Source organism: Cygnus olor, chromosome 2 (assembly GCF_009769625.2).
Source record: "Cygnus olor isolate bCygOlo1 chromosome 2, bCygOlo1.pri.v2, whole genome shotgun sequence".
NCBI classification, from domain to species: domain Eukaryota; kingdom Metazoa; phylum Chordata; class Aves; order Anseriformes; family Anatidae; genus Cygnus; species Cygnus olor.
The window spans coordinates 3,564,961-3,588,133 of NC_049170.1; the positions used below are offsets into that span (position 1 = coordinate 3,564,961).

Consider the following 23,173-nt stretch of genomic DNA (forward strand, 5'->3'; position numbering starts at 1 on the left):
CCGCTTTCCCCTCACATCTCTCCCCACGCTGAGGAGGGGCACGGCAGGGCCGCCAAGTCAACCCCCACAGGCTGCGAGCCCGCCCCCCCTGAGCCCCGGTCCTCCCGCGCCCCCCCCCCTCCGCGCGGCGCCCAGCGGCCTCCCCGCTCCCGTCGTGCCCCGCGCCGCGGCCGCTCTGGCCGCCGCCTCTGTGGGCGGAAGGGAGCGGGGCGGCCGGGGGAAGGTGAGCGGCGGCCGCGGGGCCCTGCTCCTCCTCCTCATCCTCCTCCTCTTCTTCATCCCCTGCTGGGCCCCGGGGAGGGGTTTTGAGGGTGCCCGCGGGAGTTGGGGAGCGCGAGGGGGCGATGGGGAGGGTATATGGGAGGGGCTGTGGTGTGGGTGTGGGGTTTGGGGGGGCTGAGGGAGCCCTGAGGGGGTTTTGGGGGTGGGCGAGGGGGCTGTGGGGGGAAAGTGAGGTTTTGGGGGGGGGGGGTTCTGGGAGGGTAGAGGGGGAGGTGAGGGAGATCTGGGGTTTGGGGGATTGCTTGGGAGGGAAGTGAGGTTTGGGGTTGTGGAGGGATGTGAGGGGAGGGAGCTTGGGGCGCTGAGGAAGGCTTGAGGTGGGCTGGGGTGAGGTGTGGGTGGGGGAGGTTTGGGGGTGTGGGGGTACTTGAGGGGTGTGTGTGGGGGCTTGTCAGTATGGGAGGGTCCTGGTAGGGGGGTGGCTTTCAGGTGTGTGGGGTGCTGGAAGGGTGTGACGAAGGATGCTTGGGGGGGCACTGGGGACCCCTCATGAGGGGGAGGAGATGAGCTGGACATACGTAACGTGCTGAATGGAGTGGGGTGGGAAAGAGTCTGAAGGCTTGTGAGCTGCTGGAACTACAGAGATGGGGTTTTGGGAGACTGGAAGTTGTTGAGGGCTGGGTGTGTATGTTCTGGGTGGGCACCACGTGCGCTCGCTCCGAGGAAGGCCAGCGGTGTCCTGGGCCGCACAAGGCCAAGCGTCCCCAGCAGGACCCTTCCTCTCCTCTCAGCACCACTGGGTCTGCACCTGGAGCGCTGGCTCCAGCTCCTTGGGGATCTCCCAAAGGTGGACGTGGGGCTGGGCAGCAGCTCGGGGTGGCCCTGCTGGGGCAGGGGGAGCTGAACGTTGGGCTTTGAGCTCCGTGCGACACGCGGTATTTGTGATATTGATAGCCATGTGTCTGAGCAGGAGGTTGGAGCTGGAAGGCTCTGAACTTCCCTTCGGTGATAACTACAAAGCCTTTAGGCTCTTGATATTTACAAATGGCGTTTTAAAAGTTGCGATGCTGTGCTTTCAGGTGGTTTCTTGTTCACTGCTGAATCTGGAGAGGTTTACTCTGAATGTGGTGCTCGTTGCACTGCAGGCCTGTGATTTCAGGAAGCTGGACAGCACTGGTGTGAGCGGTGAGGGACGGAAGGGACGTAGAGAGATATACTTACTGCAGTCTTAAAATATGAGAGATTTGACTGGATTTCAGTTTTGCCTCTATATATGTCAGAAAAGGAGAAAATCCACCTTGTGATCCTGAAAATTAGTAGTAAATGGCTTTCATACTCCCTTTTAAACCATTTCTCAGTTCCTTTTTTTTTTTTTTTTTTTCCTATTGGGTGAGGCTCAAATCAACATGGAGCTGCAGCTCCTTTCGATGTTTCATGTTTGATTGAGAGAATTTGAATCCCTTTCACATTCTGTCATCCCACCTCTAGCTGCCTGCGACTCCCTCTGAATCTGACCGGGCTGAGGAAAGGGGCGCTTGGTGCAATAGGTTACTACCACATATCGAGCCATCGTGTACAAAAACAACTTTTCAGACTGCTTCGGGAGCCTCTTGGGTTATGGTAACGTCCACTAAAGCTTTCTGTAGTAAGATCAGATCTTGACAAAACGGTTGCATGGTGTTAGGTTTGAACCTGGCCTGCGTGCTGCCCTTAGAGAAAGGGGAGATTCTGACCAGGGAGGGAGAATGAACGCTCGAGAGAGGAGCTGGTAGCGAGGTGTGCCCCGCTAGTGCTGTGCCATTCTGAGAAGGAAACTCCTGCTTTTGGTGGTTGGTTCAAATAACTTCTTAAAGAACAGCATTTTAAAAGCAATCCCTTCCCTCGCCTACTTAGGGGTTTGCATTTGCTCTCAGAGCCTTGCTTGCAAGCAGAGAAGTTGAGGCAGGAGTTCAGGGTTTGTAGAAGCGTGCTGCCTGCGAACGGGGTCCGATCTTCTCCGGAGGAGCTTGGGGAATGGTGCAGAAGCGTCAGAGGGCTGGCTCAGGCGGCCTTAATAACCCCTAGGCAGTCACTGGGGAGAGTTAGGTGCTCCGTGAGGATGGAGGGATGGAGGAACTGCGTTTTGGGTGACTTCGGTTAGATGCCTGCTGTGGCAGTAGCCTGAAGAGCCTTGGTTGTTGAGAGGCTGGTGAATACGTACTGCTTGGGGGAGTCTCATGCTAATCGTTTTTCTCCTGAAGTGTGGGGAGTGCAGGTGCCTCACGGAGTGAGAATAACGAGCCTTCAATCATAAATTACAACCTCTTCTTCTAAAGCTATCACATAAATGTTTTTCTCCAGGTTCCGGCTGCTCCGTGCCAGTAAAATCGCTGGGCTTGACGGGGGGTTACTAATTGGAATTAGCGGAAGTTTTGATGTGTAATTAATCAAAAGACATGAGGACGTTGTCAGAGTTCGGGACCCGAGTTCAAAGGCCTGCCACGTAAAGGCCGTTGCAGATACTTTGGGCAGCGAGTCACACGCAGACAGAGAGGCCAGAGGAGGAAAGGGTAGGTCAGGCTTCAAGAGCAGGATCAGATTTCCTTGGTTATGCTCATACCTTGCTCGGTCTGGTAAGCTGTGACAGCATTTTCTTCACGGAGAGGGCGGGCAAGCGTTGGGATGGGTTTAGTGGTGGGACTCGGTGATCTTGGAGGTCTTGGAGGTCTTCTCCAGCCCAGCTGATGCCACGATTCTGTGCGTTCCCTTACAGGCGGCGTGGCAAAACTGCTTGCGAGTAGTTAAATATTTGAGGTGTGTTAGCAACTGTTTTGTTGCCGTGGGCACAGAACACCTCCGGTGTGCGAGCAACAAGAGGCTGTGGTGAAAAAGAAATAAAAGGTGGTTGTGGTGCTGTGCCAGAGCAGGCGTGCTGGGGGAATTGGAGAGGAGAGGAGAGTTGGGCGAGTCTGAGTGGCAGCTGTTGGTGATGAGAAGACAGGTGAAGCAGCTGCATTAAATTATTTTTACGTTTTGCCTTCTCCTGCGTCTCTCACCTCTTTCAGCTATATCTATGCTACACTTCAAATAAACCCCTGAATCGCTGAAAACCTCTTTTTTTTTTTTTTTTAACGTTTGCACAGCTACCGCCCTACTCCCTTTTTGCTCTGTTGGGGAGCGGGGCGGTAGCTGTGCAAACATGCCTTGAGCCTGCGCAAACGGAGCTTGGTGAGAAGCAGATCGGTGAACGCGTCCCCAGGTGATTTGCCCTGGGGTTGTGCTCACCCGCTCGCAGACGTCTGAAGGTTTGAGTCACCGCATCACCTTGCTGTCTGCTGGGGATGTGTGTGGCCCTCCTGTTCCGTGCGTTTGCCTGTTTTCACCAAACTTAGAGGCACGTCCCTCCGTTTTAATACGTGGCCCACGTGCACTTACAGCTTGACTGTGTAAGCCTCCTTTCCTCAGACATCGAAGGTAAAAACACACGGATTTAAAGCCATAAATAAACACAGCCTTTTGGGATGAACACAGCCCTGGCAGGACGTTTTAGCGCTCAACTCTCCTAGGAAGGGGCACCGGCTCAGTCTGACGTTCGGTTTGGAAGTCTCCTGGTGGGGACTGATACCGGATCTCTCCCAGGAGAGCACAGAGCCCCTCTGAGGGGTGTGCTGATACTCGATGAGAGCCTTTAGCCCTGAAGCATGAAGGTTTGTACACCCTGGGGAGTTGTGTGCCTTTCCATGCAGCTAACTGCAGGCGGTGATGTCCGTAGTGAGGGGCAGACTTGTACATTTTTTATCTTAAACTCTTGTTAGTGGCACGGTGAGTGGAGTAATTTTGTAGGCTAGATATGTTAGAGCAAATGTCTTTGTTTTCTAAATGTGTTTCCGTTTTCCTGGTCGTCTTCTGGTTGTTTGTGAAAGGTGAATGAGAACATTCGATAGATACATAAATAGATAAATAGTTTTAATTTGCTTTTTAAGGAAGGGACTTGTTGTGCTTTCTGTCTGTTCCCCGGACGAGTGTTTGTTGCTTTAACTTGCTGGCTAACACCAGCCACCTTTGACAAAGGGATTCTGGCCTAAAATTGCTAAGTTTTTGCAAGTTATGTGGAAATGATTCCCGTGGAGCAGAACTGACACCCTCTTGATGCAGCTCGTGGTGAGAGCTCAGCTCCTGTTAGACATCCGACAAGCTCTACAGGCGAGGGAGATGATGAACGGCCGAACTGGAGGGGCCTTTGCTCTCTTACCTTCTTAGATAGCGAAACCACTTGACAGCGAGACACGTTTTAAACGAACTTGGAGCATTGGCAGTGATTTTTGATACGGGGCTGCTTACAGCAACCCTCTATCAAAAGTTTGACTTCACAGTGGTTTGTTTTGTCTAATGCTTCGTTTATGTAGTTTGCCTGAAGCAGAGTAAGTGCTTTTTTTTTTTTTTTTTTTCCCCCCTCCACAGTTTGTGGTAATCACTGCCTGTCTGCTGAGTTGGAGCTGTTGTTTTACAGCGCTTTAAAGGCGGTGATTGGGGCAGCAGAAATACTTTGCATATCATTTCATAGGAGGTGATCTGAGTGCATCTAGCAATTGATGTCTGGGTGAGGAAAATGAATCGTTTGTTTTCCTTGGGGCAAAATACTCCTTGGGTTACGTTCACCCACTGCAGGCAGGTTTTACATATTGGTGCAGATAAGGGTCATTAGTGAGTTATCTAAACTGCTCATTATGGTTATCTTTCAGAGACGACTGGAGCTGTGTTAGTCCTCTAAAATCTGGTGCTGACTACTCGTGGTACGTCCGAAGGACAGATCTCTTGGGTGATGTGAATGTACCAGGTAAATCCCCGTAATAACTTTTTGTGGGAGATGGTGACCTGCTAAAGAGTAAGACGTCGAGAGAGGGCAACATTTATTCTATCTTTAGCCATAATGGCTTCTGTAAAAAGAGCCTGATGGGCTATAGCCATTTTTTAAAAATCTATTTCTGTGTTACACTGGAAAATCAGGCCTGATCTGCAACGCTAATGCAACTGGAGACTTAACGAGGCTGCAGAGTGTCCGTGGGAGTGAGCTGCTTTCCATAAATACTTGTAGGAAGCTTACTCAGCATTTCTGGTACTAAGGTAAAGCAGAAGGAGGAAAAATAGTGAAATTTTTCAGACAGGTAGTTCCATGTCAGATCCCCAGCCTCACTTTTTTGTCTGAGAGAGGCAGCGGAGGGACGCAGCTCTGATCCTTGGGGCTGGTTTGTCTGCCTTCCAGTGGCAGCGGTGGTACACGAGGGGTTGGTCAGTAGCAGTGGTGAATAAACTCTTACCTTGAGATGTTTTGGGCTTGTGTAGTGGCTGGTAAATAACTGAGGTGGCGTCCGTTAATGGATCCTTAACCTAATGCCACATTTCGTTTTCAGGTTGTCCTCATGAGTACTCCAGCGGAGAATGTCCATGATCTTCTTTGCCTGCGTGGTGCGGGTGAGGGACGGGCTTCCCCTCTCAGCCTCCACAGATTTTCATTTCAACCAGGACTTCCTGGAATGCAGGAGAAGATTAAAGGCGTTGTCCTCGATTCTGGCCCAATACCCAAGTCGAGGCACTGCAAAAGGACGTGACCTTAGCATCCAGTAAGTCACTGCTTCTGTTGGTTGCTTTCTGCCTTGAATTCTTTAGGTGGTTGTTCTGGGGATTGGTACAACTTCAAGGATTAGGGGTATCCTACAGTGCCTAGCTCCCACGGGAAATCCTATCATAGATTCGTAAACCCTAGCCGTATTTTGAAACTTTTTTTTGTCAGCGCCAGAGCCGCAGTGCCCCTGCTCAGTTTAGGTAAACATCTGTTAAGAATTGCTCATCTCAGTTGTTATTTTTTGTAGCAAATGCTTTCAGCTCGATGGGCAACACTTGTTAGTAGTGGCAATTGGAGTAGGTGGAACTTCTCCAAATATCTTCTGAGTCTGAGTGCCTAGGAATTAAATAGTTCTGCCTAAAAAGGAGCCTAAACACCTTTCTTCAGTGACAGTCAGATCTTCCTGATACCTTCTCAGTAGGTGATCTGAAACCCCCAGGGCTCCTGCAGTTCTTACTCTGGCCTGCACAGAACTGCCCTGACTCCCTCTAGACAGTGGCCTGTAACTGTATGGATGCTAAATCTCTGCTTTTATTTTCTGGAAGAGGATCTGCTAGTCTTTTTTAATAAGAAATTAAGGTTCCTTTCAGAGAGGAGCATTTTATTTCCTATTCAGTCTAGTTTAGTTTTAAAAATGAGTTTTAGCTTGTGACTGCATTCCTGGTTAGAGAATGTAAGAGAACTTAGAGTGACCCTGAGCTAGAACTGGAAGTATCCATTTTTGGGGGGAGTGATTGGAGAAATAAGATCTATAAACTTGCACCGAATGAATTGGGACAGCAGAGATTAGCATTTTAATTCCTTCTTCTCATTGAACTTTCGCCCTCTAATAGTAATGTGTTCTGCTGCTTTTAATCTTTAGTCTCTACAAAAGTAGTTACGTGTCTGGCTCTGAAATGAGGAGAGTGCAAACAGATCCGTGGCAAAAAGGCTATAAATAATTGGCAAATGGGAAAAAGTAGTTTTACACGGGCATGGCGTTGATTCTCAGCTGCGAGCTGGGGACAAAGGGAATTTAGGGAACACACGCAGACTAATTAGGCAGTCACGGAGCTCATCAGAGCCATAAATCCCAAGTACATAGTATAATGAATAAATAGAATTGTGATAAAATAGAAACCACAAAGATTTCCCTGTGAGAGGGATGAAATACGGAACCATAGAACCGCAGAACCATTTAGGTTGGAAAAGCCCTCTAAGATCATCTGGTCCAACCGTTAACCTAGCACTGCCACGTCCACCACTGAACCCTGTCCTTAAGCTCTACATCTGCACGTCTTTTGAACACCTCCTGGGATGGTGACTCAACCACTTCCCTGAGCAGCCTGTTCCGATGCCTAACAACCCTTTCAGTGAAGAAGCTTTTCCTAATATCCAACCTAAACCTCCCCTGGTGCAACTTAAGGCCATTTCCTCTTCTCTTGTCACCTGGTGCTTGGGAGAAGCAAGGTGAAACAGCAGAAGAGAGAAAATACAGAAAGTGTAACTGTTCAGCTTCAGAATGTAGTCTTTATACTGAAATACTGCTAACAAATTGCTAGCCTGTAAGAAAAGATTTCCTCATTCTTTCAAGGTAATTATCAGTGTGTGATTGTGGTGGGGGTTGCGGAGGTTTAGCTCTACACTGTGAGCTAGGTTCCCTGACTTACTTAGTGAAGTCTAGACTGGAGTGATTGCTCTCGTCCTTAAGTACACCCCTATAGTTTGGTCTGATGAAACCCGTTAAGTTTCCTGGTAGGTTTTGGGGCATCTGTGGGCAAAAACCTCTGTATAAATACGGCTTTCTTGTTAGAGGGACCCTTTCAGATGAGAATTTTTATTATGCTGTCTGTGATGCAAAATCATCTTACTTTGCTGTAGATGATGGGGCAGTAAAAGTGTCCTTGGTTTTGTGCAAGTTGACCCGTACCTCTTGCTGTTAATACAAAGTCATGGTGTTCGAGGGGCACGAGGAATACCTCTGCCTGCTTCCTGTGAAAAGCTGTCGTGTTCCTGCTCGTGGAACGCCACTGTGCTTTCTTTGCAAATCTCCTTCCCTCTGCTGTTTTCTGGCCCCCTCTTTTGTTATTAGCCTGATTTAAGGCCAGTCTGGGAAAGTAATGCCCTCGGTTTTACTGATGTTGCAATTTAAAACATATTGGTGTTTTGTTCTTCAGTATGCTCAGGCCTGCCGAAGGAGTTGTAGCGAGTGATGGATTGGCAGGGGCTGCAGGACCGACACATTTTTTTAGTCTGCTCTTCCAGTCAGTGCAGTCTGTACATTTTGTTTCGACAGAAAGCACAGTTTACTTCTCACGTTCAGCATGACCCTTCTACCTTTTTATGTTGATAATGCTTTTTTTCTTTTTACATATATTTCAGTTTCCTTTCTTCTGGGGATATTGCCTGCATGGCGATCTGTTCCAGCAATTACTCAACCATCATGGCGTTTTGCTTCCTGGAAGAGCTTCAGTGGGAGTTTGCTGCTTCCTATGATACAACGAGCATCAGTTTAGCTTCCAGACCATATGCTTTTCTGGAATTTGGTTTGTAGCTCTGTTCTCTAATAAGAATTTCTTGTCTGATACTTTTTTGTTGAGTAATGTCTCCTGGCTAAAGCCTGATCGTAAAAATGACCCTGTGTGTTTGTGCCTTTGCCTGCTTGTGTAGGAGGAGGGGAGAATCTTGTAACTGCATTAAACTATTAGATTATTGTTCCTGCAGTTCCTGAGAGCCCCTGTAACAGATGAGCAAAACATTGTGGTGGTTAACAAACAAGCGCAGAAGAAAAAGAAATCCACATCTCAAACACTTTATAACTTAATTAAAAAGAAATCTGACAGGTGGAGACAGATGGGTACAAGGAAAAAGGGAAACAAAATAGATTATTAGGGACAGATTTACTTCTGGCACGACTTAGATTCACATAGTACTTCATAATCATGCCTAGTGTTTCTTTTTTAACCTGATATGTTTTTTTTTTTTTTTTTTGCTAAGCAGCAGATGCTCTGCTGAACCTCACACCTCTGAAAAACATGTTTCCCTTGCAGCGAGAAACTCTATTTTGGGAAAGGATAAGATACCGGAGTAGGTTAGCAAATTTCTACCCAGATTTCTGTAATATCGTTAAGCCCGCGCTTAAAAGATTGAGAAATCCCCAAGGAAAGCGCATTATACAGCCATCTTATGTTTGGGGGGTTTGTTTTCTGGGTACATTCCAGGTGTAATTTTATGCTGAGATCCAGATTATTCCTTTTTTTTTTTAACTCGGTTAAGAATTTTTAGCCTCTCTCAATTCCATAATGCTCCTTTTAAAAGAAAATGCATTTTTCTCATTTTTAATGTCGTACTGTATTTTATTACTGAGTCTACCTAATGCTGCATGATTTTCTTGTGTTTGGATCTAAGATGCACTTGATGTGTCAGATCTTAACCTTTTGCCTGGTAGTTACAGCTCATTATAGCAAGCTAACTTGAAGTAAAATATAGGATTTTTCTGTGATGAATGCTTATGGCTCCGTGTATTCTAGCACAACATCCAGGTCCTGTGTGGTCTCTAAACTCACACTTGAGCTATTCCATATGTATCATAACCAGCAGTAGCTGTGGTCAATCTATGCAAGTCTTCTAGCATAGCAATATTTTAAGGAGCTGGATTTTAATTACAGGATGTCTTAGCAGAATTAATGTTAACTGAATTTTATTTGCCAAAGCATTTGAAATTTGCCCATGTCTTTGCACAGTTAAATAGGAAGCAGCAGTATCCACGGCTTGGTCCTTCAGCTCTGGGTGTGTGGGCAGTTCTTCCTCAGACACATTCTCAGCTTTGTCTCAGTGCTGTGGTAACTCCTGTCAAACCTGCAGCCGCATTCGTGAAAAGGGGCTTGCTTATGAGTGGTTTTAAATGTAAAGTGTGAGTGATGGTGCAGGTTTATCTGTACCTAAATCTGTGGCTCACAATTTGGAGGAGTCACTGCAATTGCCTCTGCCACTCAGAATTGTTTCACAACGCAAATACGGGTTGAATTAGTTTCTGTGTGCTGAAAAATCCCTAATCCTTGGCATTATTAAAACATGAAATGGATTTGCTTCATTCAGGCCTCATGGAGTTCATGGGTAATTTAAAATATGTTACATCTACCCTAAATATGAAAGTTTGTTTTCAGTCTACTAGCAGGCAGGATGTTGCGATGGGTTATTTAGAGCATCCTGAAGGGATTAAGTGTGATATAAAATCCCTAGGGAAGGTACTTTTGTTTGCTAACCCACAGTGAACTTTTACACCTGGAACTAATAAGAAAAGAAATGAGGGAAGTAATTAAAAAAAAATCCAAAAAGAAAAGAATGGAGTGATTTGATGAATAGTGACCTAAAATTCTGCAGAGCTAATTGAAGCGTGTTTTTGTAACGTTTCAGATAACGTCATTCAGAAAGTAAAATGGCATTTTAACTGTGCGAGCGGCTCTCAAGCGAAGGTCAACTGGGAGAAGGTTGAGGAGGAGCTGAAGTTCCAGCCCCCGGTTGAGCTGAAGCTGGAGGACGCGGAGCTGATGAACGGGATGGCTAACGGTGGGCACGCAGAAGTTCATGTGGAGGTTGGTAAGTTGCACAGGTGACAGTAGACTTCCTGAACCTAACTGCAAAGGACAGCAAAGCATATATGAAAGCATATAGCAGCAGTTGCTCCTTGTGCACTGAGAAATAGGGGTGATGTGAACGAAACCTGGGAGAAAAGACTGCCTTTCTTGCCTTTCTGCCATATCGAAGAGCATGTGGGCTTTGGATTGTAGCAGGTATACGTTAAGTATTCAGGGCAGTGCTTTTTTTTCCCCAGTTTTAGATAAGCTGCTCCACATGGGCAATCAGTTATAACCGGGCTTGGCATTTTGCATGTGAAAGTATCCTGCTTTTAAAGTTGCTGATTGTTAAATTTGATTTGGCAGAAGCAGCTCCAGTATTTCACCGGCTGTTGCAGACTCAGATAGAAGATATGTAATTACAGACTCGTTGAGTTACTTCAGCCCCGAGGAAAGAAAAGATCAGAAGAATGTGTTTGAGCTGAGGGCAGAACTCTCGGACTATCCATCTTGGGTTTTCTCCCACCTGCACTTTCTGCTTTTACCCTGTTCTTTAAAATGTAGTGCCTGTGACTAAAATTCTGGAAGATGATATGTCTGTACAAACAATGCATAGAGGCTTGGCCAGGGAACTTTCTCTAACAAAAGCTGACATTTTTAAACACTTAAAACACTTTAAACGCTTTCAAAAGTGTTACCCTCTACCTAATTTTCTCTGAAGTTGGTGTCTTCTTGTTTGTGTTTCAGTTGCGTAGTCAAAGTCCTGCCTACTTCCTTTGCAAAATAAAATGATTTTAATCCTATCAACATTGCAGTTGAAATGCAGCTGGGGTACTTTCTTGGTTGTATTTCTTCTTCTTTTGTTGCTCTTGGCTTATGAAGCATTAACAAAATTAAATTCTATTTGCTTGGTCTTAATGTTTCTGATAGATGAGCTGGAATCTAATTTGACAAAGGTATTTTAAGGTAAAATGAAAAGGATCAGTGACCAGGAAGAATTAAAAATAGGAAAGAAAACATTTGATTTAGAAGTCAGATTTGTAAGTGTGCCTCCAAACCGTGCTTGGAGGCTAAATATTTTCATGGTGTGGCAGGGCTTAGAAATTCTTTGCACTAGTGTGAACAGTTTCAGTGCCAGTGAACATTTGCTAGCTAGTCTGTGTCTACAGATCAGAAATATGTTTTCAGTTTGCCTCATCTTCCTAATTGCTTTCTTTTATTTTCCATCTGGCTTGTGTTTCTGGCTTTTTTTTCCCCTCTCTGTTCTAACCCAAATACTCATACAAATTGTTCCATCTTTATAAACGGCTGTGTTTATGGTCATCTGTTTCCATCAGCTGGAGTCAGCTTTCCTGGTTTATTCTTCTCTCCTCTCATCACCACCGAGCTGCTGAATCCCACTTAGCTGCTCTAGGTTTAGCCGTGTGCACAGTGTCTGTTGCCTTGTTAATGTTATTTATATTGCAGCTCTGCAATACAGGAGTCTTACTGAGCATATGCTGAAGTGCTCGCAGGAGAGCAGAATGTAATCACGTCTGCATTCTGTACTGACGAGAAATCCTGGACTGATCAAAACATCAGTCTCCTCACGTGGCTGTAACCCGCTCCGGTCTGTTCAGCTGTGCAATCACATCCCCTGCCTCTTCCTCGTTGTAGTGTGAAAGGAGTCTGAAAATCCAGGCTAGTTTTGTCCTTGTCAGTGTATATATAGAAACAAGACTTTTTTTCTTTTTTTTCATTCTCTCTTCCTTTTATTACTCCATTTGTTAACTAAATCCAGCCCAATTCTTCCTAGAAAGACACTAACACTGTATCCTTGATTAATGTCTGCACAGCCTCAGCCTTTGTTGCAAAAGCTTAACCTTGTGCCTCAATCTAGGCTAGCTGGTGAAGCTTTGTAAGGCAGTGGGGTGTGTATATAAAAGAAAAGTGAAATGGAAGTAGCTTTCTGTGCAGAGGGAGAGTTTTCTCATCAGAACTGGCTATAAGAAGTGGAAGAACAACTTGTACTATTTGTCTAGTAAGCACGCTATTAAGTTATGCAGCATTGTGCTCCCCTTGATGAATGTTCTTAGTCTTTTGTAGGCACACGGGGAGCACTTCAGAGTCCTTTTCAAGATGTTTTTTGAAGATTTGATAACCTCTTCTTACATCTCTGTTTTTCAGTTGCTTGTATTTTATTTTTAAAGTGCTTGAATCTGATTTCATCTTTTCACTCCCGGTGCTGTCTTTATCTGGAGCTTTGTGTATGTGAGTCATTGTCAAACCCTTGAAGAGACGGAATGGAGTATGGCACTGGCACTGATGTCAGCCAGTTAAATAGCCAGAGGCTTCTGCTCAGAAAATCTTTTATAAATTTCCTCATCTTCGTTGTTCAAGTGTGTTTTCACAGCTTTGTTCTATACCTGTTGAAGCCTGCAGATACATTTTTCCTGGGTGCTAGCTAATCCACGGTGCCCAGAATACCTCTGCACGGTTCTTGTACTCTGAAGTGCCTGACTTTTCTGTTGAACAGTCAGATCAGTTTGAATCCCAGTTAGCATTTAATTGTGTGTGTGTGCAAAACTGTGTTATCCTGGACTAACAGAGCTTATGGTCTCTCGTTCTCTTATTTAATGTAATAAGCAATTCCTGTATTAAAGTGTTTTTACGAAAACGTGATTGAATCTGCACACAGAATTGTAATAATCTTGTCCTGGCAGTACCCGTTTCTCTTGCTCTGTGCAATTGCAGTTTGTGGATTAAACCTCAGAAAGATCCAGCAGAAACAAAGCTCCACAGCAAACAATTTAAAGATCAGTTTTCACACACTGTGAGCCCTGAGCAACTAGATACTGTAATCTCCCCTGCGTCTGTGATAGCAATTCTTTTTATCCTAGTGGGCAAAAATGTCACTTTTAAATAATATTTCATGCTTTTGTCTTCAGCCTGCAGAAGCAATACATTCCCCCTTGTTCTTCACTGGGGTCTGGAAGCTCTTGATGCGTGTAGTTTGCAGGATCCTGTACAGTGAACGGCACTTGTACTTGATGATTTCTTTTTGTTTGAGAGACGCAGCCTGCCTCTGAAGCAAATCTTAGCAATTCAGGAAGAAGAAATGGCAGTCTTCATCAGGAAATTTCCATGAGAGAGAAGTAGATAGCTGCAACATTATTTAATTTATCAAAAATAATAGGAAACTGAATGCCGCAGTCAGTATAAAAACAAACATGTTGGTACAGCTTCTGTTCAGTGTGTTGCTTGGATTTTAAATTTCCCTGTATAGCAGAAAAGTAAAGTTGCCTTTAAATGATCGGGTTTCTTGCACCGTTTATTTGCATGAAAATGTGTGTATGTGTGTGACAATAATACACAGTAATACTAAATAATGTGACATATTGCAAATGAGATTAATACAGTTCCCTTTGCAGCAGCTTTCGGGATGAAATTATGGAGGTATGAATGCGTGCCAGAGAAATTAATTACATAGACATTTATAAAAGAGGATTTATATCCCTATAGTAACTTGGCACCAAGCTTTTTCACATCCATCTATCAAAATCTCTCTTAAAGGAGGAGACACAAGTGTTTTCCTTTTTAAGCCATGCAGTAGTGCAACGCTCAAGCAGGTACGGGTATTTCACCTCGCACTGAAGCAAAACCAGAGTTGATCTCTGTCTTGCATAATTTATCTCCTGGTCAAGAGCTTGCTACAGCTGGTCAGGGAACAGAACATCTTGAGACTGGGGAGACCTCGTGAGGGCTCATCCATTCTGTCCTGTATCTTCTGGATGTTGGCGCAGGAGAGGACCTGGATTTGATGCCTGAGGTGCAAATTGCCCTTCTTATTGGTAGGCTGAAAGTGCTCTATTTGTGGTGAGCCACGGATAGAATATGGCAAGAAATAAATGTAGGTGAGGATCGAGGTGCAGTATCTATTGTTGCGCTAGCTAGTGTAGCTAGGTTGAAAAATAGGCGAGCTTTTGGACAACCCAACCCTTAATTAGAAGTGGCAAATTCCAAAGTTAAATACAAATCGATAATAATTGTTTTGACCTTAGGTATGTATCAGTTAGGTTGTCCTGAAGAAACGGTGTGTGGGTGTTTGAGCAAGTGCTAGTAGTGGAGGAGGTGAGACGGGTAGTTCCCTACCTCTGAGATGTGGGCAGAAAGGGGATGAAAGAAACTGTAGCGGGCTGTAAAATGTGTCTCAAAGGCCAAAAACTTCAGAATCCAATCCGTAGGCCCCAGTTTTGATTGTGATTTGTCAGTCTCCCTTGAAGACTGGCACTGACGAGACCAGGTGGTGTCATCTTGAGAACCGCCCCAATAAATATTCCTGCAGCAGGGCATCTAAGTCCTTGGTTTGAACAGTTTTATATTACATTCTGGCAACGGCTTAATTAGGGCACCAAGTGTGGTATGGAAATGGTGCAGGTGAAACTGAATTTCCCTGTGCTAAATCCTCAAACTGTCCGTGGAGAGAAATGCGTGGTTACCAGTTGAGGAGGAAACAAATTGGTCTCTTGCTCTTACGTGTGCCAAAAATCTAAGGTTTTTACCATCCCTTTGAGTGCTTAAAGCCTCTGATTTTTCTACTGACCCGTGAAAAATGGTCAGTTATGTTAATCTGCTGTAATAAACAGTTGAAAAATACCTATATGCAGCACAAAAGAAGAAATCAATGCTAAATAGTTCAAGAACAAATTCTATTACTTAACCTGTTTAAAAAGTACTCCAGAGCTGTTGTATATTTTTAGATGTCCAAGAAATTGAGCAGTGTAATGCAACGACAAATGTGTTTGTATTCATAATTGGTCTTCTCTGGAGCAAGCATGGGAGGTTTGGAAAATCCAGATAAGCTGATTTGAGTTGCTTTATGTTGAAATGTTCCAAGTAGTAGTGCTAACTTTCACTAACGGCTCTCTTTTCATTCTCTTTTTTTGTTCTTTTTATTTTTTTATTTAAGTCCCTACTTACAGAATGCAACGTGTGACTCCCCTGGGGATCCTGTCCCTTGTTCTGAACATCATGTGTGGGGCTTTGAATCTCATTCGAGGAGTTCACCTAGCAGAGCATTCATTTCAGGTAATCCTGGTTGGGTTGAAACCTGAAAATGGTATGAAGGAAGAGAGTTGTTGCTGTAGCCAGATTAGGGGTGGCTTTTCTGCTTCATAGCAGACCATACGTCTCTCCACAAAAAGCTTTTGTTTGTCCAGGAACTGTACAGTTCTGATTGCTCACCTGCTAGAACCCATGTGTTTTGTTGTATATTCCAGCATATTGCATTTTGCTTCTTTCTGGTGACACTGAAATTTGGAGAAATACTTTACTCTTGCTAGGCTGGCTGGATATATTATTATTATTTTCTTTCTTGTATTTTGTTCTAAATGCTTCTGTGTAATTTTTGTTAAATACGTAACTGCAAACAACTTTAAAAAGGGGAAAAAAGTGTCCCGATCTTGCAGGGTCTCACAGTTTTATTTATCTGTTTATAATAATAATAATTTAGTTATTTATTGTCACCTAAGCCTCAGTTCTTGGTATCTTGTTGAATGGTATTGATCTTGCTGCTGTTTGATACTGTTCCAGTCACTTAACATAAACTAGGATGAAGGGTACTTGATGAAGTATAGTATTCCAAAATATCAAGTAGTACTTGCTAAAAAAAAAAAATAAAATAGTTGATGTAATTCCTTGTTTGTTGTTTTATCCAAACAGGAGGACCATGAAGTAATTGGAAATGTGATAGCTTTTTTTCTACCTTTTCTAGCCTGTGTTTTTCAGGTACGTTAACTTAATGCTTTCTGAGTTTTGATATTATGAGTTACAATACAGAACCATTTTCAGCTAAGCAAAGGAACAACTTGTTTTTTAGCATCCGATCTAGTCGATTCCACAGAGGTGCTCCAGTGAAGTGGCACAAATATAATTAAGAGCACAAATTGACCTTGTCAAATTGGAGTTGCAGGCTTTTTCAGTGTTTCCATGCTGTGGCATGCCAAATGGAGCTGAGTGTGATAAATAAGTGCTAGCCCAAAGATGCCTTTCTTCCCAAAGTGATTGACATGTTGTCTTTCTGACCTAGTGATGGGCTTTTGTAGCATAACCACCGTGAAAGACAAAGCACGTATAGAATAACACCACCACTGAAAGTCTTGTAATTTACGTGAAAAGTTATTTTTAAGTCAAATATTTGATATTTTTAGTCAAAATTTTTGGGACAAATACAGTTCCCAACTTCCTTAGATTATCTTTTTTCTAATGGATTATTTTCTCTGACCTCCTTACGCAGAAGAGTTTGAACGAGGAAAATAATGTATGCTCCAAACAGGTTCTTTCTGAAAGGTTTCTTAAATGCCTAAAACAGTGGTCCACAACCTTTAGGTTTCAGGGAAATATGTTGTTTGCAAAATCTTCCGTTTTTTGCCTGTTGTCACAGGAAGCTGCTATAGTTAGGATGCTAATTGACAAAGTATAATACAATGTGTTTTAGTGCTGTTGCCTTTGGCCAACCAAATTTGGGGATAGCTATCTGAAGGCTTCTCTTTATCTGTAATATTTAAAACTTGCAACGATGCTATTTGTCGTATCGTAATAGACAATTGAGTGTCTTTCAGCCTTCTTACACCTCGGCTTATGGCAGAGCTTTAAAATGGAGATAAAAATCAGGATCTGAAAACTGAATGCAAGTCAGTCGTCACACAGAAAGGCTCTGTCCTGCTTTATTCCAGTTAGCACCTGAAGCTAAAGAAGCTTAAAAAAAAAAAGTGTTCTTTCTTATCCTTTTGATCTGTAGCAGTCATCTTCACAAAATGCTTGAGCATAAATTGAGCTCAAATGTGAAGTGCTTTCTACTTCATGGTATCTACTTGTGTCATCGGCACAGTTGGAAGCTGTGACCTTAAGTGAGAAAGCCTGATCTGTTACTGCCTGACTTAGAAAAAGTAGCTCTTCTGCCAGCAATTTGTGAAGTTTTTAGTTCTCTCCTGTAAGGCTTGTTGCTCTTCACACTTGCTTAGCAAGTGGGTTCCAGCTGGTTTTGAGTTTAAAAATACAAAAAGGCCCAAAACACCTCTGAGCCCCATGTTAGCAGAAATGATGCTCTTGCTGCCAAGTCAAGTCTAGAGAACGAAGTCCTTTACTTACCCCAAGAGCAAATCCAGCAGCAGCAGTTTGGGGTTTGCTTGTTTCCTGCCTCTGAGCCTTTGCCTTGCAAGAATCACAGGTGGGTTTTGAAAACTGGCTCAAACTTTAGACTCCTTTTTGTCCAGGCTGAGGTGGGCAGGAGGGACGCCGAGTGTGCTGACAGGCTTCGTTTCCTGCCTACACTTAGCCAGCAGGTTCTGGACTGAGGCTGCTGTTCTCAGAGGACCTTTCAGTATGGGAGTAGGAGGAAAGCTTTGAGCTTCTCAGTGGTCACAGCAGTGGTAGGCACGTCTGAGAGGCACGGATGTGCCAGCAGTCCCCAGCTTGCCTGTATATATGTATAACTCGTCTTGTATATATGTACTTTAATGCTAATGATTTCTCTCTGGTCCTTTTGTAGTGTTACTTGTACCTATTCTACAGCTCGACGAGGAAAGTGAAGACATTTATACTCTTTTTCTCTGTCTGTTTATGCAACGTTTACTTGTACGGATTACGGAACGTCTGGCAAATAGCCTTTCACATAGGAGTGGCATCTCTGTCTTCCTACCAGATACTGACAAGGCAACTCATGGAGAAACAGCCTGACTATGGAGTATGAAAAAGACTTTGGGTTTGCTATTCTGTTTTTACAGCTCATTTTTTTGTATTAAAACGGGCAAAAATAGCTTGGAGTATTTTTAAAGATTTGTGACAGTGGTTATTGCGAGGAGGGTGTCTCAAAGCAACCTGAAACGAAGTAGGATCCTGTAGTAATGTCAAACACACAGTGAAGAATTTAGCTGTATTCAACATGGCACGTGGTGATTGTGCATGGTAGATTTTGTTAGGTGTCGTCAGCGGATGGAGGTTCACCTTAAAACAGGCTCTTACTCCTTGACTGCTACCACCTAGGCAGCATTTTGCCATTTGTCTTACTGGCTCTGTAACAGTTTGGCAGGTCGATGTCTTGGCGTGGAAATGCTTCTGAAAAGACTAAAATTGTATCGTAAAGTGAGGATAAAGTGGTGGGTAACACTTCTGGCTGTAGACTCTTGGTAAGTGTAAGTAAAGGAGTAGTTTGCCGTAGTTAGGTGAGTTCATTATCAATGGGAAAAAAATGTTAGGATGAGGTTCAGGATATTTTTTCTGGGTTTTCAATGAAAGGAAAAGGCTGTGGCTGCTTTAAAAACCGTACAGGTTTTAAATATTTCCTGGCTATACAGCGCATTTTAGTTAAGTACGTGCTTGTTGGTTAATCACAAATATGCTTGGGGCAGCATAAAATAAACCAAGGGGATATTAGTGACCTTTCAGCTCAGGTGGCCTTTATTTCCCCCGTTAAGGTCACTCTTACTGTAAGGGCGGTTCCGTGTTTGCTTGGTCTATACAGATAATAAATCTTCCAAGCCTACTTACGACAGGCCACTGACTCCTTCACCTTTAGAAAAACGAATAGCAGGTGAGTGGAAAACCACCTCCAGTAATGGAGAGCAAGAGCAGGTTCTCTTTATTATATAAAACACCTTTAGTTAATGGTGTTGAGTTCTTACCCTAAGAAGAATTTATGAGTGTGCACTTTTGAATATGGTACTTAGGAGCTGAGTTTCTTAACCTCTGCTGCACTGGGTATTCTTGTAAGTGATATGCCGAGGTGCATATGGGCATTTTAGCACGTATACGAATACTTCAGGCTGCCTGTGTTGAAAAAATGCATAGCATTTTGATGCAGCTGTCCCTGAAGGATTGTAAAGACTCAAACTGAGATGATGTAGGGAACTGTAGGTGTGTTATTGTCCCAGTAAGGTCCTAGATTTCTTTATTTTTTTATTTTTTCTGGTGACCCCATTTCCTTCACCAACAGTCTCTCACCAAAGACTTATTTTTCTCTTGCATAGTCTCTACCTCTAGTGGTTGCAAAGAGCTTAACACGATGCAGAGTTCTTTCTGAGTTTGCAGAAGTGCTTAACAAAATGATTTCCTTGCATCTCGGTACATTTTCCTGAAATCTCAAGATACAAACGTTGCAATTTTCAGTGGACTGCTAGAGTAGAAACACGTGGCGCTGTACCTTGGAAGCACTTTTGGGATGCATCTGACAGCAACCTGCAGCCCGTTATAACCTGAACAGTTTCTAGGACATCCAGAGACTTGGTTCCAGAGCTTTTTCCAGTAATAAAATAGAGGCATTTCTCTTCCACCTCATGCTAGCTCACTTACTGTAACAATTATGTAATGAGGTCCTTTAAACCATGAGGAATAGCCTAGTGGAAGTGATGGAGGAATGTTTTAGCCAGCCAGTTATGAAAACAGCTAGAGCTCTGTGCCACAAGGTAATGCTATTCCGTTCTAGGGGAGTGGGTTAAAATGGATTGCCTGTCATTCACTCCGGCACAAAACTGGCGGTAGGTGGATGAATGAAGCCAGGACTCGACCATTCTCGTTAAGGCACCCAGATGACCCCACAGATGTGGGAGTTTGAGTGCTGTCAAGCTTTTAAGTTTCCATACAGTTCAGTCCCCGTTTTACTTGTCAAGGTTCTCTTTCTGTGTGATTGGACGCTGCAGGAAATTAAGCCGTGACGTTGGGTTACAAGTAAGAAAAAACAAAACAACAGAACTAAATGCACAAACAACCCCCCTACAAAAAAATACTTAAAAACAACCTGAGAAGTCTCTTACTGGAAACTAACCCTTTGATAAGGATGCTGGGTTACCTGGGGTGTAATCAGCCCATGGCTTATCACGGGAATCTCATCCCCTGGAGAAAGGATGAGGCACTTTGTCCTACAAAAGCTGGAAAAAGGGACCGCAGCGGTGCCGTCCAACTCCCCGTCCCCACCCTTTCAGCCTCCTTCAGACGAGAGAATCCTAAAGAGCTTTACTGGTTCTCCGCGGGCTTGCAGAAAGCCGGTGTGCCATAGCTTCAGGCACACAGAGCATTGACAGCAGGGGGCCAGTGAACCATGATGCGCTGTGTGTTCCTCAGCCTTTTATTTAGCTGATGGGAAGAAAGCGTAATGGTCCTGATGCTTCCCGAGCATCCGACCGCTTTATCCTAAAGCGAACACCTCTCTGTGCCAGGTGATGTGAGCAGGAGCTCCGCAATGCGAGCGGTACAGCAAGGTGTTTAAATAGCTCGTGTAATTAACATCATTGGAGTTGATAAAGATTAAAATCAGCTTTTGTTCAATGCTTTCTTTTTTCCTGAGAATGCTTTGTTCAACAAACTCAGTTGGTACAATTCTGCCTTCATGTAGTTTTTTTGGCTTTGTGGATTAGGCAGAGGATGCAACGAGGTCTCTTCTGCTCACGGACAAAGCTCTGGTTTGCTGTTTGCTTCATCCCTTTGCAACCTTTTCTTTTCTGTAATATGTGCAACCTGTGCTAAGGAGTCGGTGTGGATTAATCTGCGTGCATGGTATCTGTGCACTTTGTGGTTTTGGATTGTGATTGGGGAGCGAGGAAGAGCAAGCGTTGTTTGAACCAGTTTTTATTTTGTGTTGTTATTTAGAATGGCTTCTGTATCTGTGGTATTTATACAATTAAACTTTTTGTCCAGTGAAACAGCAAGAGGAATAGAATAGCTTACATCGATCTCAGTGCTTTAAGATTTAATAAAAAAGAATGACTTGCAGTTTGAGTACATGAAATCTGACTCATAACGTGGGATTATGCTGGTGTTGAATCAAATCCCCAAACAGGAATCCATCCCTTTTTGTTCGACTTCAAACTGTTTAATGTAGTTTGACTTGTATCTCCTTAACTCTGTCAGTTTTCAAGATAAGTCCCTTGGAAATTCTTTTCCTCACCCAGCAGCATAGCACAAGGAAATTGGCGAAGAATAAACTTCATTAATTTAAAAGATTCGCAGTGCATAGTCACTTTATGAAACTGTTTATTTTCTGTGTTTTTTTTCTTCTCCCAAAGACCTGTTGAGTTTATAGAAGGTGGGCTGGTACCTTTTTAGACATTTTTGCACTGTATTAATAATTGAACCTGTGTAAATGTGTATAAAATCATTTTGCATGTATATGTATATATGTACATACCTAATAAATGGCTTTTTTTGTAATGGTTGCCTTCATTTATATCTTCATTTGTAGTTTGGAAATAGCTGGGTACACTGGACACAAGGTAGATGAACTATTTCATTTTCATATGCTTCATATGCATCAGTGTTTCATGTGGCAGTGTCCGAAATATTTCAAAAATAACTGACTGAGCCACATAAAATGTCTATAAAAATGTATATAGAGACTTGCTTTTCCAGGCAGCAGACTATGATGTAGTCTCTGTAGCTTCAGCAATCTTGCTTTTTACTTTGAGACCATGTTAGAGAGGCTTTTCCTGCAAAACTTGCATTTTGGAGCATTGAATTATGTGAAGTCTGATGTTACCTGTAGGTCCTTTTCCAGCTGCTTGGCAGAGAGAGGTGGGGATTTTGCAGATTGCTGTTAGATTTTTTTGTAGCCTAGTCAGTTAATTGAACTAGGCCTAGTAGGTATCCCTACCAATCGGTCCTTACCCCTTCCCTCGTGGACTTTACTTTTATTTTTCCCAGTTTCAGCCACCTTTGAAACACAATCTCATCAGGCTTTGCTGAAACGCACGGCTGAGTCCAGCATCCCCACTGGACGCGGCAGGGCCATTCCTCACAGACGAATGAATGGCTTTTGGAATCTGCCTAATCAGACGCCAAAGGATCTGATAAAGCTGGAAGGAATCAGGCTTGTGCACCAAATCCCAGAATCACAGAACCATTAAGGTTGGAAGGGACCTCCAAGCTCATCTGGTCCAGCCACCCCCTGCCACCAATGTCACCACTAAACCATGTCCCTAAGCACCACGTCCAACCTCTCCTTGAACACCCCCAGGGACGGTGACGCCACCACCTCCCTGGGCAACCCGTCCCAACGCCTGACTGCTCTTTCTCAGCAGAAATGTCTCCTCGTTTCCTACCTGAACCTCCCCTGGCTTAAGGCACTGCGGTGTCAGCAGTGGGTTTGAGATGGTTGCGGTGCTGCAGCTCATCGCAGCGCTGACAAGAGGAAGGGAGAAGCCCGTGGCTGGCCCTGTAATGAGGGGGAGGCAGTGTGGCAGGGTGTGAAGGCAGCAGGCAGTAATGAGCAAAACCAGGGGGGAGCCTTGTTCTTCTGAACTGCTTTCCCCTTTGAAATCTAGGACGTTTTTTTTTTTTCCCTGTACATAAACAGTTGCTCAAAGCATGCTTTTTTCTCGAGATGCCAGCAGAGAACAACAGCAGCCTTACCCCCCCCCCCCCCCCTTTTTTTTTTCCTCTTAAGGTGAGGGGAGAAAGCAATTATAACTCCCTTTTTCTTTTGAAGATGCTGATAAAAGGAGGTGGGAGGATCAGAGGGTCCCTGCGCCAAAAAGGAAACAACTCCTCAGGTGATAGAAATGCACGGGTTTGTTTTAAACAAACTAACCCGACTTGTGCTGTGCGCTGCCTTTCAAAGATGACCTAATTGCATGGAAAAACTGGCGAGTGGGGAAGGCAACCGCGGCCAGAAGAAGAAGCTGAGCTCTGTCTTCGCACATGTTGCCTCCTCGGGGTGGCTGGCTCGGCTTGGCTGTTGTATGGCAGGGAGAAAAAGTGGTGTGAAGCCCCTCGCAGCGAGGTCAGGAGCTTCTGGGCAGGAGGTGAGGACAGCCGAGAGCCTCTG

General features: G+C 44.2%; 1 protein-coding gene across 9 annotated transcripts; it reads left to right on the forward strand.

Moving 5' to 3' along the window:
- The first annotated feature begins 139 nt into the window (after positions 1-139).
- On the forward strand, positions 140-21,557 carry SEC22C (SEC22 homolog C, vesicle trafficking protein). 9 transcript variants are annotated; one of them, XM_040549725.1, is made up of 9 exons: positions 161-223; positions 2,563-2,834; positions 4,944-5,038; positions 5,613-5,822; positions 8,186-8,349; positions 10,220-10,402; positions 15,329-15,447; positions 16,081-16,146; positions 17,909-21,557. In XM_040549725.1, the coding sequence occupies exons 4-9, from the start codon at positions 5,641-5,643 to the stop codon at positions 18,107-18,109; spliced, it is 915 nt and encodes a 304-aa protein (XP_040405659.1). In that variant the 5' UTR covers positions 161-223; positions 2,563-2,834; positions 4,944-5,038; positions 5,613-5,640; the 3' UTR covers positions 18,110-21,557. The 9 variants fall into 9 exon arrangements, with proteins under 9 accessions (XP_040405655.1, XP_040405659.1, XP_040405656.1 ...); XM_040549724.1 differs by lacking the exon at positions 161-223 and adding an exon at positions 641-1,407 and having other exon boundaries at positions 1,711-2,834; XM_040549726.1 differs by lacking the exon at positions 161-223 and adding an exon at positions 1,341-1,407.
- The last annotated feature ends 1,616 nt before the right edge of the window (positions 21,558-23,173 follow it).